Source organism: Solanum dulcamara, chromosome 11, assembly GCF_947179165.1.
Source record: "Solanum dulcamara chromosome 11, daSolDulc1.2, whole genome shotgun sequence".
NCBI classification, from domain to species: domain Eukaryota; kingdom Viridiplantae; phylum Streptophyta; class Magnoliopsida; order Solanales; family Solanaceae; genus Solanum; species Solanum dulcamara.
In genome coordinates this window covers 41006830-41023820 of record NC_077247.1, presented here as the reverse complement: position 1 = coordinate 41023820, position 16991 = coordinate 41006830, and the positions used below count along the sequence as shown (strand labels likewise).

At 36.3% G+C, this 16991-nt stretch overlaps 1 protein-coding gene and 1 pseudogene across 1 annotated transcript; one reads left to right on the top strand and one right to left on the bottom strand.

Annotated features, from left to right (window-relative positions):
- Nucleotides 1–10220: 10220 nt before the first annotated feature.
- On the top strand, nucleotides 10221–13605 carry LOC129874169 (uncharacterized). Its single transcript, XM_055949415.1, has one exon. The coding sequence runs from the start codon at nucleotides 10312–10314 to the stop codon at nucleotides 13036–13038; it is 2727 nt and encodes a 908-aa protein (XP_055805390.1). The 5' UTR covers nucleotides 10221–10311; the 3' UTR covers nucleotides 13039–13605.
- A 931-nt stretch (nucleotides 13606–14536) lies between these two features.
- On the bottom strand, nucleotides 14537–16382 carry LOC129872575 (UDP-glycosyltransferase 90A1-like; annotated as a pseudogene).
- Nucleotides 16383–16991: the final 609 nt, after the last annotated feature.

Here is a 16991-nt window from a genome sequence, read left to right as displayed (position 1 = left end):
TGGCATAATCCTCTGCAGTATTCGTAGTCTTAACCGGCAAGAAATGGGCCGATTTGGTCATCCTATCCATAATCACCCAAATAGAGTCATGTTGTTTGTGGGTTTGTGGTAAACCGATAATGAAGTTCATATTGATCATTTCCCACTTCCATTCTGGGATCTCTATGTTCTGAGCTACTCCACAAGGCCTTTGGTGCTCAACTTTAACTTGTTGGCAATTCGGGCACTTGGACACAAACTCTGCTATATCTCTCTTCATTCCACTCCACCAGTATATTTCTCTCAAGTCATGATACATCTTTGTTGAACCTGGATGGATGGAATACTTAGAATTATGTGCTTCTTTCATGATTCTCTCCTGAATACCATCAACACTTGGAACACATAATCTTTCTTGATATCTTAATACTCCATCTCCCCCTTTGGTAAAAGCCATTACCTTCTGCTTGTGAACCTCATCCTTCAGTTGAAGAAGAACGGGATCCTGCTCTTGCTTTTCTTTCACCTCTGCAACCAGAGATGATTCAGCTCCATTTCGTACTATTGCACCACCCTCACTAGAGTCAATAAGTTGAACTCCCAAACGCGCAAGTCTATGCACTTCCTTTGCCAACTCCTTCTTTTCCTCTTCCACATGGGTTGTACTCCCCATAGATAACCTGCTAAGAGCATCAGCAACTACATTTGCTTTACCTGGGTGGTAGAGAATGCTCATGTCATAATCCTTGAGCAACTCTAGCCATCTCCTCTGCCTCAAATTCAGCTCCTTCTGGCTGAATACATACTGTAAGCTCTTATGGTCTGTGAACACATCCACATGTACACCATAAAGATAGTGACGCCAGATCTTAAGAGCAAATACCACAGCTGCCAACTCAAGGTCATGAGTGGGGTAGTTTCTCTTACAAAAATCTTATAAAAATGTAAATCATCAATTCCAACAAAATAAAAAGTGGTCAAACATGAATAAAATAAATAATAATAGTAAATGAATAAAGTAATAGAGAATAGTGAAAGTAATAGCCAAAGTGAACAAAATATATGGATTCCACTCAATCAATCATAGACAGTATAATGTAAAATATAAACTTAAACTAAAATTTCCGTCTTTTAAAATAAGAAGGCCTCAAAAATCGACGGAGAAATTTTTTCATTGGCCAATAATATAATGTTTATCCAAGTTAACTTAATAAAAGTGAAAATAGTGTAAACACGTAAAGTAAAAATTCAAAAAGATGTGAACAAAAAGATAATGATAAACACTCAATATCACTGTGAACGAAAAAAATAAATTTAGAAATAAAACATAAAAACCAACATGTTCATAGTAATGTAAAACTCAACTAATAACCAACGACAATAATTAAACAGTCTACCGAATGATTAAACAAAATGAACAAAATTAACAAAAAAGGAAAAAAAACAAAAAACAAAAACAAAGAAGTAACAAAAGCTAATAAATATCAACATCAAAATAAGGATCACATCAGTAAACATACTTTTATGTAGAACTTTTTAAAAAAAATAAAAATAAAAAATGAATAGTGAATAATGCAGCAACTGGCTAACATAAATCAATAACCAAACTTACACTAATCCAAGTTAAATCATTTTAATGGTTCTTCGAACAGACTTTGTAGTCTTGTTCAGTTGTTGATCCATCGAAGCTTGGACAGAGACAAACAAAATAGAAAAGAAGAAAAAATATGAAGAAACAAAAATAAAGGAAAAACAAAGGGTTGTGACGGTGAGGTTGTTTGCTTACCGGAGTTGGTGTCGTTGACCTGGGGTTGGACTTTGGAGCTTCGATCTTTGGTTGTTGTTGGTTGTACGAGCTTCGAAGCTCATTATTCTTCGGAGCTCGTTGAGATTCCATTGGTGTTTGGTTGCTATCCAGCAGAGCTCGCTGGAGTTTGATTTTGTTTGGGAGTTTTGATGTTAGAATTGGTTTGGAGCTCGAAGCTTGCGGTGGTTGCCGTTTTGCAGAGCCTCGCCGGTGTTCATGGTTGTTGATGTTGATGTTACTCCGATGGGTTAGTGGCATGGGTTGTTGGTGACTGTCTCATTTCTGCGTTAGCAGGAACTGCTGGTTTGGATCTTCGATTGTTGCTTAGCGGTAGGTTGTGGTAGCTTTTGCAAAATAAAATGCACCATAAAGAAGAGAAGAGAGGGGTCCTTTAAGGGTGAGGGAGAGAATGGAGAGGAAGATGATCATGAGATGGAACCAGAATTGGTTAATTTGTGCTATTTCCATTCTTCAAAACAAAAAAAAAATTAAATAAAATAATCAAAAAAGAGGGTCCTGCTTTTTGAATGGTGTATGATAGTTTATTTATATATTGTCTTAAAGTTCATTAAGGACAACATTATTATATTAAAAGTTGTAAAACATTATATAAAGCCCTACCGGAAGAATAGAAAAATATACTATTCACTAGCGGCGAACTCGATGATATTTTAAAATGTTATTGTAATTTCCGCACTTTTCGCTCTATCCAAAAAAATGTCCAGAAGCCGCCATGAGAGAGAAATATGCACCATTTTTTTAAAAAAAAAAATTAATTAATGATTTGTTGGTTTAAATGCATTATGTCCTACAAAATAAACTCAAAACAGAAGCTATACTATTAAATGATATATTAGTAAGAGGGGATGAACTTGACAACTTTATCACCACACACTAGGCCAAACAATAATGGAGCAATTATAATTTTAAAAAAAATTCCTATTTAAATATCTTTTAAGACAAAATGGGTCACCGATGAATGTTGCAAAAATAGTGAGAAATTATTCTTAAAATGATTTAACGAGTAATTACAAAAATAATATATGTATCGACATATAACACAAAAAGAATATAAAAAAAATGTAATCGATATTTTAGAAGATATATTGTGTTATAAGAAATAAATTACAGTGTTATGTTGTGTAATGACTGTAAAAAATAGTGTGACTATTAAAATTTACAATGACAATAAATTGATAAGAATCTTATTATTTACGAAATTAAGAATATTTATCCATAAATTATTTAAAAAAATAAATCATGAAAATGCTAAAAATAAGGATAATTATTAATAATAATAAATAAAAAATTAAAACTAAAATAAATGTGTAAAATATTATATTTTGTGTTCTTTAACAATCAAGACGTCTTAAGATGTTAATTTTGAGTACAGAGAGCCAAAATTGGGTGTCAACAACTATTAACCTCCAAAGTTGCAACAGTTTGATGGTAAAGGAAACCTGAGGCAACACATCGCCCACTTTGTTGAAACTTGTAGCAACGCTGGAACACATGGTGATCTTTTGGTAAGACAATTTTTTCATTCGCTAAAAGGTAACGCATTTGATTGATATATTGACCTAGAGCATGAGTCTATTGATAGTTGGGAGCAACTCAAAAAGGAGTTTCTCAATCATTTCTACAACACTCGATGAATAGTCAACATGATAGAGTTGACTGGCACTAAGCAAAGAAAGGACGAACCTGTGATGGATTACATCAATCGTTGGAGAGCGTTGAGTTTGGACTGCAAAGATCGTGTTTCTGAAATATCTGTGGTGGAAATTTGCATTCAAGGAATGCATTGGGATCTTATGTACATTCTATAAGAGATCAAACCATAAACTTTTAAAGAACTCGCTACGCGAGCACATGACATGGAGTTGAGCATCGCATGTCATGGGAAGATATTTCATTTTACTGATTTGACAAAAGAAAAAAAGGAGTTCAAGAAAGGTATGACCTCAAAGATTCAAACTAAAGAATCTATGGCGGTGAAGGCGACTTTCTGTAAAGGTCACAACCAAGAAAAAATTGAAGGAAGAAGAAGCCTCGAGGCAATACCCAAAAGAGGAGAAACATTGTCCAACATTAAGGGAGTTGGAGGTAAAGGTTTACCCATTTCCTGACTCAGATATACCTATGATTCTCGATGAGTTGCTGGTCAAGAAAGTTATTGATCTTCCAGAATCAAAGAGGCCCAAAGAAATCAACAAAGTTAGCGATCCTAGATACTGCAAGTTTCACCGCGTCATTGGCCACCTGATAGAAAAATGCTTTGTCTTGAAGGAGAAAATGTTGACGCAGATGGTGAAGGGAAAATCATCATTGACATGGATGAAACAATAGAAGCAAATCATGCTAGTGTAGTACCCAAGTTGGAGATGTGTTCCAAGTCACAGGTTATGCCGAATACCATCTTTTTGCAATTCGGTAATTTCACGCCCGTTGAAGTCGATCGCTCAAAAAGGACTTTTAAAGGTGCATTAAAGGTGGAGGACAAGCCTAAAGACAATGTAGATGACGGTTGGACTCTAGTTTCTCACAAGAAATCAAGGCATCAAGCAGTCCTAAAGATACGACTTCTTAAGTCAAGAGTGGTAAAGAATGATGTGAATAAAGCACAATCACCAAAAATTATCCAATCTCGTACTAGCAAGAAGATCAACAGTTCTTTTCCATAGAAGATTCAAAAGTCGATTATATTGCACAAATTCTTCCTGAAAAGTTTCTTCAAGACAACCAAATTAGTTCAGCACATGCGATTTCTAGTACTGACAAAATAAAGGAAAGTGAAGGTGGACTTAATCTAACGATACAACAAGAATGACATCCTAATGGAAAAGTTGCCCCATGTTTTGCTGCAATTGTCTTCACTGATGATGACTTATTGCTAGGTTCTAAGCCACATAACAAGCATTTGTTCGTTGTGGGAGCTATCCGCGAGCAAAGTCTCAATTGCATATTAATAGATGGCGGTTTGCAGTCAACATCATACCAAAAATGATGCTGAAACAGTTGGGAATCACCATTGATGAGTTGTCCAAAAGTAACCTAACAATCCAAGGTTTCAATCAAGGTGGGCAACGAACCATAGGAATGATTCACGTAAAATTATCCATTGGTGATATGGAATCGAATACTTTGATTCATGTTATAGATTCCAAAATATCATATAACTTATTGTTAGGACGTCCTTGGGTTCATGAAAATGGAGTGGTGCCATCTACTTTGCATTAGTGAATGAAGTACATAAAAAATAAAGAAATCGTCAAAATTGATGCGGATATTAATCCTTTCAGCGAGACTGAGTCATATTTTGCATATGCAAAATTCTATTTAGAAACTTGTAAATCAAATGTGGAGAAAACCGCACTTGTGGACCCAATTGATATTGATTGAGGAAGAGAATAAAGTTCAACGGGCTGCTGTCAAGGTGTCTAAGAAGGGAAATCAAGGAGTCTCCATTTAGCTTTCGCCATCTGAGGGATATATATACAAATAAAGATTAATGATAATCATCTTCTTTTTTTCTACACTCCACGTAAGCATCGAAGAGAGGGGCGACCCCTACTGGAGGAATGTACTCAACAAGTTCACCCTCTAAGGAAAGAAATGAGTCATAATTTATTTCAAAATTTGAAGAAAAGTATGACTGTCCCAATTGCACAAGTACCGGTCATCACTTTGGAGTCTTCTAAAGGCAATACATAGGTTGATAAGATAAAAGGGTATTTTGATCCAAAGGTCTTCACACTACTTGAAAAATAAGGTTATGACTTCTCAAATCCTGCGAGATTAGGAAAGCTCAAAGATGAAGTGATTGGTGAAAAGATACATGGACTTACAGAGTCCCAATGATGTTGAGAAAGCAAGGGCATTATGTCGCCACTCCAAAATTTGGGATTGGATTCAGCTTAGCAGAGCCTCTACGGATTTCATCTAAGAAGGAAATGGATTCATCACACCACACCTCAATAGAAAAGACAGAGAAAGTTGAGGACAAGAAAACACAGCAACGAACTTAAGTGTTTGACTGCATAGAAAGATCGATACCTCGCATTTTTGTATTTAAAAAATTGGGATGCAATGATGAAAGTGGAGTTTTTAAGCATATAAAAGAAGATGTCACCGCCTTAAAAACCTTCGTCTTTCATCGCTTGGGAACTACAAAGAATTCATTATCAAAAAAGATAGTGGAGCATGAAAAACAAGACTTTTGTGAAGGAAGTGATGACAAAGAGATCTGTAGTGTTGTTCCCTCACACATGAAGAGGAAGGTTGTTTTATCAATCACCACTGAGGGCTCATTGAAGGTGAAAAAAAGTACCATTATTTTCACCAACCAATTTCATGGGAGAAAAAAGGACAAATAAGAAGTAGACATCAAAACGTCCTTTGAAGGAAGCCAGAGGGAAGATTCGAACTTTGTGCAGGCATCAGATCACGTAATAATATAAGATAGTCCATGCCTTGATAATGTGAATGATGGTTTTCATGATGCTCCACCTGAACTCAAAGATGGCATACAATTAACTGTAGATGAACTCAAGGAGTTGAATCTGGGCACTTTGAAAGATCCACGTCTAACCTTCGTTAGTGCACTACTTACACCTCAAAAAGAAGGAGAATATGTCAAGCTATTGATCAAATACAAAGACGTGTTTGCTTGGTCATACAAAGAAATTCTAGGTCTTAGTCCTAAGATAGTTATTCATCATTTGGGGATAAAAAATAGAGCACGTCCTGTAAAGTAGTCACAACGCATGTTTTGCCCTGAATTGGTAATGCAGATTAAAGTTGAAGTCAACAAGCTCATTGAGGTTGGATTTATTCGAGAAGTGAAGTACCCATCATGGATCTCAAAAATTGTACCAGTCAAGAAAGAAGAATGGTCAGATATGTGTTTGTGTTTATTTTTGAGACTTAAACAAAATGTGTCCAAATGATGACTTTCCGTTGCCCATCATTGAACTCATGGTGGACACTACAACTAGGCATGAAGCTATGTCATTTATGGATGGGTCATCTGGGTATAATAAAATTAGAATGTCTCCGAAAGATGAAGAATGCACTGCCTTTCGAACTCCAAAAGGAATATATTGTTATAAGGTAATGTCTTTGGGTCTAAAAATTCTTGTTCCATTTACCAACTTGCGATGCAACACATTTTTGATGACATGCTTCATAAGAGGGTGGAATGTTACGTTGATGACTTACTAGTAAAGACAAGGCATAGGCACAACCATCTTGAAGACCTTCGAATTATCTTCGAACGGTTAAGAAAGTTTGACTTCAAGATGAATCCACTCAAATGCGCATTTGGAGTTACTTCTGGAAATTTTCTTGGCTTTATTATACACCACTGTGGAATTGAAGTTGATCCTGCACAGATTGATGCCATTCAAAAAATGCCTGTTCTAAAAAATTTGAGAGAGCTTCGCATTTTACTAGGAAATTTGGCATTCATTCGAACGTTCGACTCCAACTTGGCCGAACGATGCCAACCCTTCTAATGTAGAAGGATGTCTCTTTTCACTGGGATCAATCATATCAGAATACTTTTGAGAACATCAAAAAGTACTTGTCGAATCCACTTATTTTAGGAGCGCCAACACTTGGGAGGCGGTTGATATTTTATATTGCACCACAAGAGCGACCACTTGGGGCACTATTGGCTCAAGAGAATGAAGCAAAAAAGGAGCAAGCATTGTACTATTTGAGTCAGACTTTGATGGGAGCTGAGTTGAACTACACACCCAATGAGAAAATGTGCTTAACATTGCTTTATGTGATAAAGAAACTAAGACACTATTTTGAGGAATATATCATTAAGCTAATTTCTCGAGCCGATCCTGTAAAGTTTGTAATGACTCAACCAGTTCTCTCTGGACGTCTGACAAGATGGTTCATATTATCTAATCAATATGACATTGCATACACACCTCAGAAGGCTATAAATGGGCAACCACTCGCCAACTTCCTTGCTGATCACCCTCTTCCAGCAGAATGAGAGGTTTCAGATGAGTTCCCAGATGAAGATGCATTATACGTTGAGGAACTATCAACATGGACGATGTTTTTTGATGGGGCTGCACTTCCAAATAGTGCGGGGGCAGGAGTTATGCTGATATCCCTAGAAAGATTGATCTTGCCATTTTTATTACTCTTAGTGAAACATGCTCTAATAATGTTGCGGAATATCAAGCTCTGATTATTGGTCTTGAAATGACATCGGACATGAAGATCACGCAATTGAATATTTATGCTGACTCTAACCTAATCATCAATCAACTCTTGGGGAGTTATGAGGTAAAGAAAGAAGATCTTTTTCCATATCATCAATATTGTTATGTCGGAAAAAGCCGGCTTAAAATTAATTTAAACGTTTTAGAGAAAAAATAATTTTAGAAAAGAGAGTCGCCACTTAATTTTTAAGGAAAATCAAGAAATCTTAATTTTAAAGATTCTAACAGATTTAAGTCTTAAAATTAGAGAAAATGGGTAAAAAGTTCTTATTTTCACTTTGAGAAGGTGCAAGCATTCAAAGTGGTCGTTAACGCGCGGTTATCCGACGATTTGAAAAATTATTTGACTAACTTTTGAAAATATTAATTTAAAAGGAAATAAACACTTTAAAATTATTTTTTAAAAAAAATGATCAAACTTAAACATTGAAAATAATATACATGTATATAAAAAAAAGTAAAAGTTTATCAAATGACTAAGTAAATGTAGAAAATCATTTAAAGAGTAAATTAACATGAATTGGTTTATCTTTAGGAGAATCTAATTAAGTTAAAACGAATTGAAATTAATATTTAAACAAGCATAAATAACATAAGTAAATAAATTATTACAATTCAAATCAATATAAATAACCAATAAATAACACATAAAAATATGGCCCGACACTTAGTTTCTGTATGCCTAGACTAAGCTGTTGGGCCATTTGCGTTTTGGGCCTTAAGCCCAATTCCACTGTATATTGCAGCTGTATATATACTGTATATAGGATTGTATATTCACTATATACAATGTATACAATATTATTTTTGTATATAACACTGTATACACACAGTATACTGTATACCACCTGTTTGTTCCCTGTATCTGCAATATATCATGGTATATCATACTATATATACATTATATATCAGTGTATACAATATTATTTTCTTACATATCGGACTGTAAAGATACTGTATATCAGTGTATACGACACTGTTTTCCACCTGTATTCCGTGTATACATCTCAATATCAATATTCAAACCATGAATATTAGCTTCCTTTCCATGTATCAACTTTCCAGCAATTTGAGCAAGATGATGGGAGACTCAAAACTCAACAATATGCAAGGATGGAGTCCGAAGAAGGACTCGAATCGATATCACATGCACCAAAATAAAATTACATAAGCATTTACTCATTTTCAGCTAAACCAAGGAATATATCATGATATGTTAAGGTATCAAATCGATGGGCATCCTAGAGGTGACTAACAACATATATTATATGTAGACAAAGAAAATAAAAGAAGAAATATATTCAAGTAACTAAAGGACACGGAATTAATATATACGCTATACTAACTTAAATTTTAAAGAAAAAATTAAATCAATTAGGCCATGAAAGTTTCAACTAAATAATAACTTAAGCATATTTTTATTATCTAAATCATGTTAAAAGAAGAAATTGAAAACATGAAAATCTATATTATGAAAGAAAATTAGTTGGAAAAATAATTAACAAAACTAAGTGCTTTCATGAAATAATCCTAACACATGCTAGCTAATTAATCCTAACACATGCTAACTATAAGAAATTTTTATCATTAATCTAACTATTCTTAATACATGCTAAACAAAAGACTAGGAATCTACTAAATATAAAACATGAAATAATTAAATAAAATAAACCTGTGATCAAAGTTCTTCCCGGAGATCGACTTGAAATGACGAAGTGCTTTCCGACATTCCCGGAGATCAAACATATCTCAAGGAAGTCTACATCCTCCTACATTCTAGAAATACGCTACTGTCGGCCCTCGAATTACGGAAACATATTAGGAGAGAAGAATCAAGAGAACAACGAAATTGTACTCACAAAGATTCATCAATAAAATTATTTTTTTATTTATTTATTTTGATTGAAGTTAATTTTCAGCATCATAAAAATTTGTTGCGAACAGTATCAAGATGTCGGATACATCGCTTTAGCGATGTATCGATCGAATATATTACTTTACGCGATATATCAGTCGGATACCTCACTTTACAGGACGTTTTGAAATATATCCAAATTTAAAAGTTTTTTGTAATTTTTTAAAAAATAAAAATAAAATATAATTAATTCTTAACACTATGAGATTTGTGTAATCCTTCTATTTTTCTAACGAATTAGCCCATGGTGATCCATTCGGCCCAACCCAATGGAAGTAGCAAAGACTTGTTCTTTTCGGTAACTCCCACACGGTCGATCTTTGAGCTTGAGAATTGAAGCTCTCCTGCGCTGAACTCCGATCATGGCTGACAACCAGCACCACCACCGCCATAACCGCCCCAACCGTCTTGCTCTACCGCCGCGCACCGCCTTCCCTATCATCACCCCCACCCCTACTACCACTAGAACCCCCTACCCTTCTTTCAACTACCCTCCTTCAACTCCAACACCAACTCCATCCAAACACCGAGTTTCCTATTTCCCCACCAAATCTTCTTCGGCAAAAACCTCTTCTTTACCATTTCTCTTCCTTCTCCTCTTCTCTCTCCGCTCTTTTTACTCTCTCCTCCCTTTCCTTCAATCTTCCCCGTCCTCTTTCTCTCTTTTCCCCTTCTCTTTCCTTGTTTCTCTCCTCTCTTTCCTTCTTACTTTCTCTTTCTCTTTCTCCTTCTTCCCTTCTTCCTCTTCCAGCAGAGACCCTTTTTATCAGAAAAATCGCAATGGGTTTTTCTCCTTCACCCGATCTCAGTACAAGCCTCTACTAGCTAAATCGTTTCTTCTTTCTATAGTCTTCCTTCTCCGATTTCAAGCCCTTAGGTATTGCGGCGCTGCCGCTATGATTCTCGCGGAGGTTTCTGGTAATATAGCTTCCAGGTTCATTTCTGAAGGAAAAAGTCGCGATCTTTTCGACCGGAATCGGATTAGATCATCTGAGGTTTGTGGGTTTATCGCTATGTTTGTTGGGTTAGTGCTGTTATCTATTAGTTGGGATAAAATTGAATGTTTCCCTTTATCTTCTGTAAATGTGTATGAACTGGGTTTTTCATTGCTTCCGAGGTATAGTTGTATTAGGATTTGGCCAATGTTGCTTCCGTTTCTTTCGGGTTTTTTTGGGTGTTATGAGAGTAGTTCCATGAATTGGGGTAGCTTGAGGGAAATGGGTAAGAAGCAGCTTCGATTGGTCTCCTTGTTTTTTACAACTGTAATACTATTTGTACCAGCAGTTATAAGTATGTTTGTGTTTGAAGCAGAGGGGGATAGTATCTCTATATCTAATCTCGGTTGGCCTTTAGTGAACACAGTAGTGTTTGGTGTGCTTTTGAGTGAGAATTTTACAGCTGAGAAGCCAGTTTCTTCTAAGGATTTACAAAAGGAGTATCTTGTAACATATGTATGTACAGTTATATTGGAATTATTTTATTTTCCTGAGCTTTCACTTTGGGGATTGTTGATATGTGGATTGTTGCTCTGGGTTTCTGTGAGGAATTTGGATCCTGTTGACCCTAATTATCTTGAGTTGGGGTTGGAAACATCGGATTGGTTTACGACTTCAGTTATGAAACCTCTCCGGCATATCTTGGGTGAGAGGAAGTCACGCAAGATTGCACTTTTCCTTTTGATCAATACGGCTTACATGGTTGTCGAATTTGCTGCTGGTTTTATGAGTAATAGCCTTGGGTTAATATCAGATGCTTGTCACATGCTGTTTGATTGCGCAGCTCTAGCTATTGGATTATATGCATCATACATATCACGGTTGCCAGCAAATGGTCAGTTTAACTATGGTCGTGGAAGATTTGAGGTTCTTTCTGGGTATGCAAATGCTGTTCTTTTGGTCCTTGTGGGAGCGTTAATTGTGCTTGAATCATTTGAGAGGATATTAGACCCTCAGGAGGTTTCCACGAACAGTCTATTGTCAGTGTCTATTGGAGGGCTGCTTGTTAATATTGTGGGTTTGATCTTCTTTCACGAGGAACATCATCATGCCCATGGTGGATCTTGTTCACATTCCCATTCTCATTCCCACTCCCATTCCAAGTCCCATACAGATTGCCACAACGACGAACATCACCACGATCATCATTTACATGACCATGATCATCATGTTCACCAGACGGAGATGGAATTATCCACAACTTCTCATTCCCATTCCAACTCTCCTTCCGCATGCCATAATCTCCAAGATCAACATATTCACCATTTACACGACCATAATCATGGTGGTCATCATAGACAACAGGACCAAATCAGTATTGTCCATGAATGCCATGAATCATATTCTAGTCATGCTGGTCATGCACATAATGCTGACAACAAAAACCAGAGCAACAAAGAAAAAGAATGGAATGAAAATAACACTCCTCATTCTCATGGTCACTCCCATGACGATAGCCATAACCATCAACACCATCGTCATGGTGATGCTGACCAACATTGTCATGGTGGCGCCTCAACAAGTTCTTCGATTAAGGTGCACCAAGGCTCTGTTGCAAGTTTGCAAGGAACAGATTGTTCTCATGGTCATAAACATGTTACTACAGACAAGGGTGTCACTGAGAAACATCACCACCACCACCGCCACATTGATCATAACATGGAAGGCATCTTTTTGCATGTTTTGGCTGACACATTGGGTAGTGTTGGAGTGGTAATTTCAACACTCTTAATCAAGTACAAGGGATGGCTAGTTGCTGATCCTGCCTGCTCAATTTTTATCTCTGTCCTGATTATATCTTCAGTAATCCCTTTGCTCAGGAATTCAGCAGAAATTTTACTGCAAAGAGTTCCAAGGGCTCATGAACATGATTTGAGAGAAGCTGTAAACGATGTTATGAAGATAAAAGGTTTATCTGGGATTCAAAAGCTGCATGTTTGGAGCTTCACGAACACAGATGTTATTGGGACTCTCCATCTTCTCGTCTCAAGCGAGAGTGACAAGTCATCTGCAAAGACACAAGTATCTGAAATATTTCATCATGCTGGGATCAAGGATTTGACAATGCAGGTAGAATGCATCCAAAGTAGTTAGTCTAATTGGAGGCTTTGACCAATTACTAGAAGTGCTCAGTGTTAACTGTATCAAATGGAGATCCCTTGAGACCTGAAGTGATGTACAGTAGGTTGAGTAAGTGATAGTTTTTTTTTTTTTTTTTTTTTTTTTTTTTTTTTTTTAAAAAGGGAACTTTGAAGTTCTCTAAGGTATATTCAATTTCTGTTCCGGACCCCCTAGAGGTTTTGAGGCCAGTTGAAGCCTAATATTACTGTTTTCTGATCTTTATAGTATAATTAGCTAAGCTGAAAGGGAATGTTGAAATGAACCCTATTTGATGTGCTGCTGCCTGTCGGAAAATCTAGCCGTTCCCATGTTGAATGATTAATGAATGCGTTGGGAAAATAACCTTATAAAAAAAATGTCTCCAGGTGATTAGAAACTGGTACTTGACCTGTTTGCCATTTCAGTTTCCGTATTGCTTGTGCTAGATATTCTGATTTTCTCTTTCCCTCATTTTTGTATTTGTTTCCTATCTTCTGATGTTTACTGGTTTGTAATGCTACATAGGCTATACTTGAACAAGGAACCAAATCATATTTGATATTCTTGTTTGCAGCCCTGTTAGAACTTTGAACGATCTAAGCAAAAGTAGCCACCATGCAGGGACTCTTGTGTGGAGATGCATATTTTTTGAGATCCTACTTTAACTTATTTTGGGATAACTTTTTGTATCTACCCCTCCTAGACACCCTTCAGATCCTGTATATATAGTTATATTATTATTTTTTTGGTCCTTTTACCATTGAACATGGTAATATAACGAAAGCTTACGTTAAAATACTGCTCATCTTGAGTGGATTTTATACTTAACAATGGCTTCTTTTCGGATAGTTTCTGAATTGACATAATGAAGAACATGATGTAAAACTGGGTCCTAACAACTTTTAAGATTTCCTGATTATTTAGCTTCATATATATAAAGATATTAAAGAGCTAATTACACCTCTAACTTTCCCTAACATCATCTGTATCTCTCTTCTAAATGTTTAGTATTTTGTAGCGCTTAGAGAAAACTTCTCATCAGAGCAAGTGCTGGGAATGAAATTTGATCTTGTCTTTTGTTGGATGACTCAAGTTATATACTCCTCTCGATGAATATCTTGGCTCCGACAATGATTAAAGCATTTTATTTGTTATTTTCTGAGGTTATAAATCAATGTCTTATCATACATAGTACACACTACAGAGTACCAACTATTTTCAATTTTCTTTTACATTAGCAATGTTCCTTTACAGATCAATATGTATAACCTAAGGATTTTGTGGAATGAATACTAGTCGACTTAGGTATGAAAGTTTGATGATGAGAACTTTGGGTTGATATTTTAGGTACATATGAAAGATTTTATTGTTTTGCAATAATAATCATTAGTATTCTTGAATTCAACGCAAATGTGTAAGTTGTGTTTCTATCAACTTATTTTGTTATTTCGAATAAAAAGCTGTATCGACAACTTAGGAAATCAATCTTGGATAGAGACACAAAATCTTAGTAGTCCAGCTTTCATTTCTTCAGAGGGATACTATTTCTCACCTTGCAATCCTCTTCCTCTCCCCTTGTATCTAAAAAAAAGTTAAATAGGGTAGACAGTACGTAAAAGTCTGTTATGGCAATGAGAAGTCAAAAGCACTTTCGCAATTCTCCTCTGCCAGGGGCTCAATAAACTTACGAAAGAAAACCTCTATACTGTACTTGTAACAATTACAGCTACTACAACCCCATTTTCATGCATGCCATGGTGGTTCGAACTGGACTATGCCTTTGATGTTGATAATTTTCAAGACTTCAACTTTGAACTACGCGTGAAGAGCTAAGAAACTTGAAAGGGAAAAATATGTTGAAAAAGAAGAAGAAAAGAAAACATCAACATAAAGTCGTAAATATTTCTTAAAGAAAAGGACTAGTCTACTCCCACCAACAAAGAAATTAAAAATTAAATTCACAGTTTAAACATTTCTTCTTGCAGTCAACTCAAGAATAAGTTTGTTCAACGTTTGCCATGATGATCCACCTTCTTTGACAGCACTAACGGCTGCCTCTCCAATCTCTTTCACTTTCTTCCTTTCCTCTTTACCTTTGTCTCCTTCCATCCATTCCCTTATTGGCCTTTTCAAACCTTCCCACTTCACCAACCCCCTCACTGACCCATCACACGTCTCGACCCTAAGTCCAATCTTGATTTCCTCCACAACCATCCTTGCATATAGGTGTTGATCAGCTACCAGTGGCCATGCCACTATGGGAACCATTGCGCATATGCTTTCTACCACTGAGTTACAACCGCAGTGGCTTAGAAAATCTTCAACACTCCCGTGGCTAAAGATTTCTCTCTGATCAACCCACTCTGTCACCACCAGTCCCCTGTTTTTCACTCTGTTTTCGAACCCGTCATCGCCTTCATCTATACTTCTCCTGACTACCCACAAGAAGTTCACTTCAGATTTCTCCAACCCAATTTTGATTTCCTTGAATTGTTCAGGAGGTAACTCTGCTTGACTCCCGAATGCCACGTACAAAACTGACCTCCCCTGTTCTAGCATTTCATCAAACCATTTGATATATGAAGGTTTCTCTAACCTTTGTTGTAGTGGCTTGGTCACTGCACAAAAGGGTCCAACGTACCATGCTTTAGGACTAAATTTACTGTTGAAGTGGTCTACATAAACAGATTCGAGCTCGTAAAAGCCGTTGACAATTAGAGCATAGCTTTTAGAGGTCGCCATGGCTTCCTCCATGGCAAAATTAAAAAAGGGACCCTTCGGTCCACGCTCTCTGAAGAGTGAATCGAAGTCATTCCTAGTGAGCTTAATCCAGGGGAAATCAGGGAGTGTGAACACTTCATCATCAGACAATTCTGTTCGAAGGAGATCACCGGAGGAACGTATTGAGGAGAAGGAAAAAATGGTCATGGCATAATAGGCAAATCTTGGGATACCAAACTTGTTTGCAGAGTGTAAAGTCCATGGGAGGAAACTATCAGTGATCATAAAATTAACTGGCGAAAGAGACGCCAAGGCTTATTCGAAATTGGGTTTCATGGATTTGGTAGCGTTGGCAAATGGAACGAAAAGGGACATGGATGGGAGTTTATCAGTATTCTCGACACCTACGGGAATTCCTTGTATGTTTTGAGGAAATGGGATGTCGATGATATTGATGTTGGTGTCGGAAAGGGTATCGGAGAAAGAAGGACGGCTCGCCGGAGTTGTGAAGACTGTGACGGATATTCCACGGTGGAGAAGGAGACGAGCAAGGTCAAAGATAGGATCATATGGCCTTTGGACATGAAAGGAAACAGAACAACGTGAGGAGAAGCCATTTTTTTTTACTCTTCTCTTGGCGTTGTTTGTTATTCTTATGATTCTAATTTATACACCTTCTTTCTTTTTTTATTTGTGACAGTGGTATTTTTGGTAGCTCGTACGCATTTGGACTAATATTCATGATTAATTTTGGGTACCTCAGAAAAAAAAATCATCAATATTTTTATCTTCACTTTGACATAAGACCTCGCTATTCTCCTCACTTCACGGACCACTGAGGTGTCGGTGAGGTAGCTGGATAAGAAACAAGTTATTTATGTATTAATTTTTGTATAATTTATACGACGTTGAGTAGGTAGATAGAAAATAAATTATTCATGTATAAAATTAATACGATATTTGATTGACAATTTAAAACCTACATAACTAATACATGTATAAGTTATAAGCAAATTTATGTATATTTTATGTAGGATAGAAGATAGAATAACTATGACATGTATAATTAATCCCTACATAACTAATACACATAAAATAATATATAAATTCAATCATACTTAATTGCTATATTACTAATACGCATAATTCTAATCATCTACCAGCGAACCCTAAGTTTTAGTACTACTATGATGAAGCTTGGCGTGGTCAACTGCCTCTCGCCAGAT